This window comes from Procambarus clarkii, chromosome 42 (assembly GCF_040958095.1).
Source record: "Procambarus clarkii isolate CNS0578487 chromosome 42, FALCON_Pclarkii_2.0, whole genome shotgun sequence".
Lineage (NCBI taxonomy): Eukaryota > Metazoa > Arthropoda > Malacostraca > Decapoda > Cambaridae > Procambarus > Procambarus clarkii.
The window spans coordinates 26,313,345-26,326,224 of NC_091191.1; the positions used below are offsets into that span (position 1 = coordinate 26,313,345).

Below are 12,880 nucleotides of genomic sequence, written 5' to 3' on the forward strand. Positions count from 1 at the left end.
CTAAATCAGAGTTGCCAGATTCCGCTTAAAATAGCAAATTGTGCTTATTTTCAAAGCTTGAGAATTTAGCTTTAAAGTAGTTAAAAAACTACGAATTTCGCAATTTGCTATGTACTTTAGTGTACTATTTTAAAATAAGGTTGGTTTTTAAGCTGCAAGTCATATGAATCTCAAAAAAAGTATATTATTAACAATCTTATCTCCATAGTTCACTAGTTTCTGTAAATCAGATCTGGTAACTGTAGGCCAAGTACTGGAAGACTCAAGACACAATGTGTTGAAGCTATTCTCTTTGAAGAAGTCATCTCGACAGGATCTTCCAGCTCCAGCTATAAAACTTCACCAAACATGGATCTACCTAATACATCAAATGGTAAGGAATTACTAAACTGTACAAAGTTTTATGCTAGAACATTTGTTACAGTCCCCTGTTCTATGTGTACTCCATCACATAGTGACGGAGTATGTGGGAATAATTTTGTTAACACTGTCCATTTGACATGGTGGTGGTGTATGGTGCTGGTGGTGTATGGTGCTGGTGGAGTATGATGCTGATGGTGTATGATGCTGATGGTGTATGATGCTGATGGTGTATGATGCTGATGGTGTATGATGCTGATGGTGTATGATGCTGATGGTGTATGATGCTGATGGTGTATGATGCTGGTGTATGGTGGTGGTGGTGTATGATGCTGGTGGTGTATGATTCTGGTGGAGTATGATGCTGATGGTGTATGATGCTGATGGTGTATGATGCTGATGGTGTATGATGCTGGTGGTGTATGGTGCTGGTGGTGTATGATGCTGGTGGTGTATGGTGCTGGTGGTGTATGATGCTGGTGGTGTATGGTGCTGGTGGTGTATGGTGCTGGTGGTGTATTATGCTGATGGTGTATGATGCTGGTGATGTATGATGCTGATGGTGTATGATGCTGGTGGTGTATGGTGCTGTTGGTGTATGATGCTGGTGGTGTATGGTGCTGGTGGTGTTTGATGGTGGTGGTGAATCTGACACTGTCATATATATATATATATATATATATATATATATATATATATATATATATATATATATATATATATATATATATATATATAATATGAGGGGTACCACCTCTGGTGCAAGTGTAGGGACCCATAGCCTCGGAGAAGAAAATAAAGAGTACTCAGAGAAGACCTTGTGGATCCTCACTGAACACTTTCATATTTTCTTCTCCTACCACCCTTATTCTTTTGGTATGTGTGTATATTTATCTAACTTTATTTGAAAACGTCATTACACAAAAAAAGTTACAATATTGATTATATTTATATATATATATATATATATATATATATATATATATATATATATATATATATATATATATATATAATTTTTTTTTCTTCCAATAATATAGTATTCGCTTGAAATTAACAGCCTGGTCAATCAGGCTGTTGGATTCAACTCCTCTCAGTTTTGTTATACGAGTTACAGCATGGTTAATCACATCCAAAATTAAAGTTATTTCCAGATGCAGTCCTAAAATTTTTAACATTGCTCTCACTAGTGTTAATGTAGATTATTTCATAATTTAAATAATATATTTAATTACTGTAGTACATTTTAACAACAATTTAACTTATAATTTTTGCAGCATAGGTCATTTGAATATAAGTATTTTATTAGAAACTATTTCCTTCAGGTCTTCAGGGAAAATTCTTGAGGAGATGCACAAACTGCAAACAATGTGTGCATGTCCGAAGCAATGTTTGCAAGTTCTGCCAGTGTGACTTCCGAAACAGTAGAGAATTAATGAAGAAAGAAGAGGAAGCCCATTTTCTACTTAAAGGCAAGAAGGCTTTAGAACGAAATACAGCAAGCCGGGTTCTACGAAGGATTGAAAATCAGGTATTGAAGTTTGTCTACATCTGTTGTATTCATTTGTATTCTTCTTATGCTGAACTTGCTTGATAAGGTATAGAATCAACATGAATAATGCTGTACAGTACTTACATACTATTTGTTTATTTATTTATATACAAGTTAGCACACTGGGATTATGAGAGTACATAGCATTGATGTTTTTACATTCTTGTAAAGCCACTAGCACACATAGTGTTTTGGGCAGGTCCTTAATCTAACAGATAATTTTAAATAGGCAATTTAAAGCTTAAATGGAAAAAATTGGCTGGTACATTGTAAGAAAGTATCACAAAGATTACTATGTACATTAAAGTAAAATTTGAGGGTTATCAACATATAAATTGTAGCATAATTTGAGGAATATTTCAAGGTATAATATAGTAAGATATGCATTCAATATAACAATCATGATATAAGGTGATAGCAATGATTACAATGGAAAAGTTGTATGGTTTAGGCACATATATTCTGGCATTGGATTTCATAAGATACAGTGCGAGTTTAATACACTAGTTAGGAAACTATCAAGAAAAAATTTAGGTACTTTTTGGTTTTATTTTTTAAAATGGCAGAAGTTGGACAGTTTTTAAATTTGTTAGCGAGTGAGTTCCATAGACAAGGTCCCTTTATTTGCATAGAGTATTTACACAGAATAACTTTGACTCTGGGGATATCAAAGATATTTATTTCTGGTATTGTGATTCTATTATGGGTTCTATTGCACATGCCCAGCTATGCTTCAAACATTTATTTTGTTGCATTTTCCCAGATAGTGTTATTGTTTAAATATTATTTGCTTTTCAGCTAACATATCTGCGTGGCTGTGGGTATGAATCAATCGTTATCTATTACAAGAAAGGACCAGCACGGGTGACACATGGTATCCTACCAAACAACGTAATACAAGAAGAGGACAAGAAGATCTTCACCACTAACTTCTTTTTGTGTAAGTAGTTCACATAATATATAAATATATCACCACCTATTATTTTCTCTCATATATATATATATATATACATATGTATATATATATATATATATATACATATGTATATATATATATATATATATATATATATATATATATATATATATATATATATATATATATATAATTTCAATTCAATCATCTCTGTCATTGATGTATATGGCAAAAAGTGTGTGGCCCAATACAGCACTATGTCTTAACGTAATGGGTCCAAGGGCCCATAAGGTCTCGACAGCATTAAGGGCCCTTTAGCAAACCAGTGTGCTGGGGCCCCTATGACACCCATGACGTCTTTGTATCATTTCAAGTTTGTACATGTACTTCTTAAGATATGGGCACCATACAACTGCTGCATATTCTAGCTTTTGTCTAAAAAAATCATGAACAATTTATTTATTATTTATCCATGAATGCCAGAACTAAACCCTGTGGTACTCCACTCGTGACATTTCTCCAGTCCAATACATTGCCTCTGATTACTGCCCTCATTTTTCTATCAGTTTGAAATTTTTTAATCCATGTTAGAAGCTTACCTGTCACCCTTCCAATATGTTCCAGTTTCCAGAACAAACTCTTATGTGGAATTCTGTTGAATGCCTCTTTTAGGTCCAGATAGATGCAGTCAACCCAACCATATCTTTCCTGTAAAATTTCTGCGGCTCGATCATAGTAACTGATTAAATTTGTTACACAGGATCTTCCATTTCAAAATTTTTTATTTTTTATTTTTATTTTTTTTCCAGCACGCACAAGGAAGCTTGATGCAGATAAACTTACATTAGGATCAGAAGGTGATAGCGATAATGCCTTGGAAAAAAATCCTGACGAGCTACAAGTGCAGCAGGTGCATAAAGTCCAAAAAGTACCGCAGGTGCAAGAAATTCAACAAGTACAAAAAGTTCCGCAGGTGGAACATTTACAAAAAGTTCCGCAGGTGCAACAAGGGCTACCATTAGCAATCATTCAGAAACAGCAAGAAGTACAAGTAGTAAAATTTGAACCACAGGGAACTACACCAGGAAAACAGTGTAGTAACAACGGAATGGGAATTTTAAAATACCTGAGGAAACAGGTAAAAAAAGGACAAACTATATAAATGGTTCCTTACACCTTATTATTTTGTAGTTTATAGGTATTTTACTTATAATACTTTATATTATGTCTACAGTTTATAATTTAGTTTACAGTTAATTTACTTTTCAACTTCCATATCTTACATGAAGGATTTTTACTGTTTTTCATTTTTAAAACCTTATTAGTATCATTTATAGTTTAGTGTCAATTCACTTATAATACAATATATGGAATAATTTACTAAATTCATTTAACTATAATAAATTTAAATAAACATTTTTACCCCAGGATGAGTTTCAGTCACCCTACCCAAAAAATTAATGTTTCTTTATTACTAATCTTGTGAGAGGTAGCTTATTGTGCAGCCCATACTCATTCTGTGAGTGTTAGTTTATTGTGCACCCCATAGTCATCATGTCACCCAAGCCTGCTGCAGCTGCACCTGAGGGGTGGTGTAGGGAACCATTAGTGTAATATTATGATTTGAGAGAGAGAATGCTCTGTGGACAGAGCATCAATATGGCTTAAGGCATTGAGCTTTGCTTCAAGATGAAGCTTGGGCTGATCTCTGATTTGCTTCTTGGGAGTCTTCATTTACGTGCACCCCATACTCAACCACTTTGTAGTAATTAATTGTGCAACCCATACTCATCCTGTTACCAGTAGTTTGTGCAACCCATACTTATCCTGTGATCCCTATCCCTCTACTTCAAGTCCCTCAAGGGGCGCACGAATTCAGTTTGGCATACTGCATCCTGCCTTCCCATCCCTAGCTACTGACCCATCACAATATTTTATTTTATTTTATTTATATATATACAAGTAGGTACATTGGGGTTGTGAGAATACATTGAATAGTACAGTATTTACAATCTTGTAAAGCCACTAGTATGCGCAGCGTTTCAGGCAGGTCCTTAATCTAACAGATAATTTTAAGTAGGTAATTTCTATCAGAATTGATAAATGATAATAAATACATTGTTTACATACATACATTACAAATACATACATATAAGCTCAAAAGCTTCATTGAAGGTTGTAACAGAACCCATGAGCACCACACCAGAAATAAATACAGTTTTGATATTCCAAGAGTACGACTTAATCAAACTAGAAATGCTCTCCAAATCAAGGGACCCAGAATGTGGAATGATCTTCCCAACCATGTTAAAGACTGTACCTCTCTCAACCAGTTTAAGATAAAAACTAAACACTACCTAATAAATTCACTAACCTACCTTACCCCTCTATTGTCAACCCATGTCTGTTATTTTTTTTTTTTTTTTAATCAACACTGTTTGTCAACCTATTGTATTTGTGCTGCTTTTTCAGTCATGTTCCCTCTTTTTTTTATCTTTATTTGTATTTGTTCTCAACACATTTTATTCTTTATGCTCAATTAGTATTAAGTTCTAGATATTAATGTTTTTCCTGCCCGAAACGCGTTGCGTAATAGTGGCTTTAGGCATTGTATGTACTAGCTCTATCTATATATCGATCCATTAATGTAACATTACTTGTATGTATGTACCTTACCTGAATAAACATATTTATTTATTTATTTATTTATTTATACAAGTTTAACTCTGGGGATATCAAAGAGATATTTATTTCTGGTGTGGTGATAATGGGTCCTATTACATCTGTCCAGGAAGAGTTTCAGAGCAGGATTTGCATTTAAGAACAGAGTTTTGTAAATGTAGTTGACACAAGAGAATTTATGGAGTGAGATTATGTTTAGCATGTTTAGGGAGTTAAACAAGGGGGCTGAGTGTTGTCTGAAAGTAGAATTTGATATTATTCTGATAGCAGATTTTTGCTGGGTGATGATGGACTTGAGGTGGTTTGCAGTGGTTGAACCCCATGCACAGATACCATAGTTGAGATAGGGATAGATTAGTGTATAATATAGAGAGATGAGAGCAGGGTTAGGTACATAATATCTGATTTTGGAGAGTATACCAACTGTTTTAGAGACTTTCTTAGTTATGTGTTGTATGTGGGTACTGAAGTTGAGTCTCTTGTCTAAGAATAGACCAAGAAACTTTCCATCATTGTTATTGCTAATGTTTACATTGTCATCTGAAGCTGAATTGCATTTGTAGATTTGCTTCCAAATAAGATGTAGTAGGTCTTTTCTATGTTAAGTGTTAGTTTGTTGGTTGACATCCATAAGTGGACTTTTTTTAGTTCATTATTAACAACATTACAGTATTTAGTGTATGTGGGTTGGGGTTGGAGTAGATGAGTGTAGTATCATCAGCAAACAATATAGGTTTCAGAATGTTAAGAACATATACATCCTGCCTTCCCATCCCTAGCTACTGACCCATCACAATATACATCCTGCCTTCCCATCCCTAGCTACTGACCCATCACAATATACATGTAGTAGAGTGTTTTCTGTAGGCAATTTTCTAATTATACAATCATATGTTGCCCTCAGCTCTCCTATTTCATACATACTTTTTTTCTTTTGCAAGGGAGTAATTACTACATCTACATTACAATCCTCCCATGGTGGTGTAAATTTTCTCTTGGGCACAGCAATACACTCTGAAATAACATCATACTTAATAACATTAGAACATAAGGTATTCATATATGCTCTTTTCTTCATCATACATTGTTCAGTACTTCCCACCTTTTGAACTGAGAGGACCAATTCATTAGCTCCCCCACCTCTCATTAATCTAATGGCAGAAGCTACATTTATCTCTGCAATTCTATCCCCAATACTCTGCAGATTCAACTCCATCCTGATTTTCTCAATCATAGCATTTCTTGGGCATCCTAAGATAATTCTCATGGCTTCATTTTGTACCTGTGGGAGGTTGGTGCTGGGGTTACTGTGGGAGGTGTACTGTGTGAGGTTGGTGTTGGGGTTACCTGTAGGAGGTGTACTGTGGGAGGTTGGTGCTGGGGTTACCTGTGGGAGGTGTACTGTGGGAGGTTGGTGTTGTGTACTGTGGGAGGTTGGTGCTGGGGTTACCTGTGGGATGTGTACTGTGGGAGGTTGGTGTTGTGTACTGTGGGAGGTTGGTGCTGGGGTTACCTGTGGGAGGTGTACTGTGGGAGGTTGGTGTTGTGTACTGTGGGAGGTTGGTGCTGGGGTTACCTGTGGGAGGTTGGTGTTGTGTACTGTGGGAGGTTGGTGCTGGGGTTACCTGTGGGAGGTGTACTGTGGGAGGTTGGTGTTGTGTACTGTGGGAGGTTGGTGTTGTGTACTGTGGGAGGTTGGTGCTGGGGTTACCTGTGGGATGTGTACTGTGGGAGGTTGGTGTTGTGTACTGTGGGAGGTTGGTGTTGGGGTTACTGTGGGAGGTTGGTGCTGGGGTTACCTGTGGGAGGTGTACTGTGGGAGGTTGGTGCTGGGGTTACCTGTGGGAGGTTGGTGTTGGGGTTACCTGTGGGAGGTTGGTGTTGGGGTTACTGTGGGAGGTGTACTGTAGGAGGTTGGTGTTGGGGTATTCACCTAGTATATCTTGTTTCTGGGTGTACTAACCTAGTATATGTTGCGTGTGTGTGTGTATACTCACCTAGTCTCACCTAGAATATCTTGTGTGTAAGTACTCAACTAGTACTCACCTAGTATACCTTGTATGTGTGTATTCACCTAGTATATCTTGTTTCTGGGTGTACTAACTTAGTATATGTTGCGTGTGTGTGTATACTCACCTAGTCTCACCTAGAATATCTTGTGTGTAAGTACTCAACTAGTACTCACCTAGTATACCTTGTATGTGTGTATTCACCTAGTATATCTTGTTTCTGGGTGTACTAACTTAGTATATGTTGCGTGTGTGTGTATACTCACCTAGTCTCACCTAGAATATCTTGTGTGTAAGTACTCAACTAGTACTCACCTAGTATACCTTGTCAGACCTTGCCTATACCCTATACAGACCTTGTGTTTGTGTACGATCATATGTGGCATTCTTCCAAGAAAAGGAGTTAGAAATGAAACGGTATAATCAGATCCTTTTATACAACACATTGAGAAAGAATAAAGGTTAAGTGTGGTATCAGTAAGATTTACACACTAGTCCACACTTGCGTGGTGTACAATATGTGTGTGTACAATGTAAGTGGAGGCAGAGTTGGAGGGAGGGAAATGTAGTTGGTGGACCTGTGGTCAGGGTGGCTCCAGAGGTAGGGTGTCAAATTTCAGTGTTTATGGCAGGGTAAGGGAATGGTCGTCGGTGGTCTTGTGATTCAATATTTTCTTGTTGTCGCTAAGTTACACTTTTTCAGGTCTATATAGTACAATGGCCAGTCCTCATGTACCTAGTAATTATGTACCTTAAATTATGTACGTAAATTATGTAATTATGTTCATGTACCTAGTAGCTAGTAGTTATAGTGTCAGTTGGGGGTTAATGGGCCAGGCCGAGCGTGCCTGTGCCCCACAAATATCACCCTTATTGCTGACTAGTTGGTATAACGGCTTTTCCCAAACCTCTCTCTCACCAGAATTATACTGACATGTGAATATCTTTGGCAGTTGATGAATCCTAAATATAAATAATAAATAAATAAATGTTTATTTAGGTAAGGTACATCCATACAAGAAATTTTTACAAAGATTGGTGGACTTATAGATAGATTCATACATTGCATAACTGCATGGCATAACTGGCAATCCCCTCACAGTGTTCAAGTGAGAACTGGATAAGCACCTCCAAAGGATACCCAAGTATGCCAAGTATGCTGCCCTGAGGAACACCAATGTTGATGGGTAGGGTGGGAGAAATTGAATTATTCACAGAAACATACTGGAGCCTGTCAGTGAGGTACGTAGGATTTGAGGTATTGCAGGGGATACAAGACACTGATCACTGGTCTCCCATTTGGTCCTCATTGCTTTATCTTACTATTATTGAATGTCAATAACCGTATTATGCAATTTCAATTTCTTCTATTGCTTTCTTTATTATGCACCCCATACCCATCCCGTGGGCCGTGGTGTAAAGGATTACAGAGGCACATAATCGGTTCAGGACCTGAACCCTCTAGTTCGTTTAGCTAAGCAAATAACAATGTTTGACGCTAGTTACAAAATTATTAATGTTGTATACACATGTACACACACACTCATACATACATATATATATATATATATATATATATATATATATATATATAATTATACCAGTATAATCTAATAATATATACTGGTCTAATAAAATAATTAGACCAGTTAATACTCTCACTCGTTGTGTTAGGATATGTTAGCTTGATAAAACTGACTGTTCATTGTTGAGAAATGTGTTAACAAACAATATATCTGACTTATCAAGACTGTAGCTTGCTTAGCAAAAGGAACTTTTTTTAAATTTGGGTTCAGTTTAACTACCGCTCAAGGGATGAGTAATTGGGGCATAATAAAGGAACTAAGCTGATAAAATGAAAGATGGGAAAACAACATTAGAAAGATAAACTCGAGAGACGTTTTCATGTTAACCCGAAAATTATTTGAGGAGCAAGACAGACTGCGGGTCAAGCAATTGGTCTTTATGCTATCGTGATGGGGGATCAGCCATTACACGTGTTAATGACTCTTGTATAGTTGTGTAGTTAAGGACATCAGGGTAAAGGGGTAATGGGCATTGTGGTTGATTGTTCTACCTGGGAATCCTCCACTGTTTTATATCTTATGTATGTATGTATGTACTAACCTAGTTGTGGTTGCAAGGGTTGAACTTTGGCTCTTTGGTCCCGCCACTTGAATACATACACTTTCCATACACTTGAAACTGTGTATGGAATCAGCCTCCACCACATTACTGCCTAAAACATTCCATTTATTAACTACTCTGACACTGAAAAGTTCTTTCTATAATCTCTCTGTGGCTCATTTGGGTACTCAGCTTCCACCTGTGTCCCCTTGTGCGTGTACCACATGTGTTAAATAAATGTATGTATGTATGTATGTATGTATGTATGTATGTATGTATGTATGTATGTATGTATGTATGTATGTATGTATGTATGTATGTATGTATGTAAGGAGAGAGAGAGAGGGAGAGAGAGAGAGAGAGAGAGAGAGAGAGAGAGAGAGAGAGAGAGAGAGAGAGAGAGAGAGAGAGAGAGAGAGAGAGAGAGAGAGAGAGAGAGAGAGAGAAAGAGATGAAGATCGAGACAGAGAAATAGATATAGACAGAGTCAGGGAGAGAATGTTAGACACAGAGACGTATAGATAAGGATATGCAAAGTCAGTGAGAGAATGACAGAGATAGAGCGAGGAAAGAGACAGAGAGATAGGCTGACACAGAGAATGTCAGAAACGAGGAGAGGCAGAGACAGAGGGACAGGGACAGACGGACAGGGCCAGAGGAGGGACGGGGGAACAGAGGGGGAGCAGTGGGACAGGGAGGGAGACAGGGACAGAGAGGGGGACATGGACAGAGACAGAGACAGAGGGACAGGGTCAGAGAGGGGGACCGGGGGACAGAGGGAGGAGAGGGGGGCAGGAGACCAAGAGAGAGGGGACAGAGGAGAGACAGGGACAAGGGGACAGAGATGGATAGGGGGACTGGAGGAAAGGGAGGGGGACAGATGATGGACAGCGGACAGAAAGAGTGGGCAGGGGGACAGAGAGGTACAGGGGACAGAGATGGACAGGGGGACATAGAGGAACAGGGGGACAGAGAGTGACAGGGGGACAGAGAGAGGAACAGGAGGACAGAGAAGAACAGGGGGACAGAGGGGGACAGGGGGGAGAGAGACAGGGGGGACAGAGACAGGGACAATGGGATAGAGAGGGACAGGGGGACAGAGAGATGGAAAGGGGGGACAGGGGGACAGAGAGGGGGACAGAGAGGGGGAAAGGGATCTGGGACAGAGGACAGAAAATGTGGGCAAGGGGACAAAGTGAGGGACAGGGGACAAAGATGGACAGGGGGACAAAGATGGACAAGGGGGACAGGAGGAAAGGGGGGAGATGTATGAGGGGAAATGTTTGCGGAAGATGGAGAAGGGGTATTTAGAACGGTAAGTTAGAGAGGGGGCAACTAAGGCCCATCATTGAAAAACAAATGAGCATCATTGCAATAGCAGGAGCCACGCACATCTTTAGCCTGCGTTGTTGAGACATTGTCAATTAAGCGGTGTCCAATAGCAGTATCTTCGGTATTTAAGCGTTACCTTAAAAAATACTGGAAATATTGAAAGCTATTAATCCAGATATTAATCCCCTTGTGCAACGCACACAAGAGGCAACAGCTTCTAGCTCTACAAGCCGCAATATAAAATAGAGAATAGGCGATTGTTTTCACTCACAGTGTAATAAACCCACGGACCCACCCACCCGCTGAAGCCGTAAATGCCAAGACATTACTTCCGTTTAAAATTAAGCCGGAATAATCCTCAGGTATGTGGAGGATGTGGGAGGCCTTTGATCAACCACCGACTTCCTGCCCCGTCGACGGGGCCATCAGCCCTCAGTGTGCCCTCAGCCAAAATAATGTGAAACATGTATGTGGGTGTATTAAATATTTTAATTTATTATTTCCAAGATTTAGCTGTTAGCTCTTGGACCCCGCCTTTCTAAGCGTCGGTTGTCTAATGTACCGACTCTCGGCCTCTTTTCCTCCATCATATCTAAACAACATATATTTTTATCTAACACACTCACACATCCCCAAGATGCAGCCTTTAGCAGCTTCCTGACTTTCAGGTTCCTATTTACTGCAAGGTGAATAGAGGCATTAGTGTGTGTATGTTTGTGTGTGTGTGTGTGTGTGTGTGTGTGTACGTGTGTGTGTTTGTGTGTATACTCACCTAGTTGTGGTTGCGGGGGGTTGAGCTCTGGCTCTTTGGTCCCACCTCTCAACTGGCAATCAACTGATGTACAGATTCCTGAGCCTACTGGGCTCTATCATATCTGCATTTGAAACTGTGTATGGAGTCAGCCTCCACCACATCACTGCCTAATGCATTCCATCTATTAACTACTCTGACACTGAAAAAGTTCTTTCTAACATCCTAGTGGTTCATTTGGGTACTAAGTTTCCACCTGTGTCCCCTTGTTCGCCTACCACCCGTGTTAAACAGTTTATCTTTATGTACCCTATCAATTGCATTTCTCGCAGCCTGTCCTCGTAACTCATGCCTCTTAGTCCTGGGACTAGCCTATTGGCATACCACTAAACTTTTTCAAGCTTCGTCTTGTGCTTTTTTTTTTTTTTTTTTTTTTTTTTTTGAGATATATACAAGAGTTGTTATATTCTTGTACAGCCTAGTACTAAGTATATGGTGTTTGGCTAGATAAGAGTAAAACTGCTTGTAGATTAGTTTTTCAAAAAATGTTGAGAAGTTAGGCAGGATTGATATAGGTCTGTAGTTGTTAACATCTGTGAGATCACCACATTTGTGTACAGGGGTAACTCGCTTTTTTTTAGGATAACTGGAAAGGTTTGGAGTTCAAGTTCAAGTAGCTTTTCAAAAAATGTTGACAAGTTAGGCAGGATTGATATAGGTCTGTAGTTGTTAACATCTGTGAGATCACCACATTTGTGTACAGGGGTAACTCGCTTTTTTTAGGATAACTGGAAAGGTTTGGAGTTCAAGTGACCTGTTGAAGAGCATGAGAATTCTTTGGAGACAATTCCTAACCTATACTTCTTCTCAAGGTCATGTTTTTTATTAATGGGTTTAAGTATTCCCTTTGTAAGCAAGGGATTGTTAAGCCTTTTGGTTATGCTTACAAAAAAGTCACAGGACAGACATTATCAGCAGCAGTTATAAAATTGTCAATAGCAGTTTCATTGTGCAGCCTAAAACTTAACTCCCTTGACTCTAGAGGTATATATATTAGGTTTAGGTTAGGTTTTTTTAATTAAACCAGCCAGGATGAGTGAAGCCATGAAGGGCGTTTTTATTAATTAAAACACCCAAATGTTGGGTGCTTC

At 38.6% G+C, this 12,880-nt stretch overlaps 1 protein-coding gene across 2 annotated transcripts; it reads left to right on the forward strand.

The window, feature by feature from the left end:
- Positions 1-200: 200 nt before the first annotated feature.
- Positions 201-4,255, forward strand: LOC123759296 (uncharacterized). 2 transcript variants are annotated; one of them, XM_069339589.1, is made up of 4 exons: positions 201-373; positions 1,686-1,891; positions 2,711-2,852; positions 3,638-4,255. In XM_069339589.1, the coding sequence occupies exons 1-4, from the start codon at positions 349-351 to the stop codon at positions 3,988-3,990; spliced, it is 726 nt and encodes a 241-aa protein (XP_069195690.1). In that variant the 5' UTR covers positions 201-348; the 3' UTR covers positions 3,991-4,255. The 2 variants fall into 2 exon arrangements, with proteins under 2 accessions (XP_069195690.1, XP_069195691.1); XM_069339590.1 differs by lacking the exon at positions 201-373 and adding an exon at positions 394-462.
- The last annotated feature ends 8,625 nt before the right edge of the window (positions 4,256-12,880 follow it).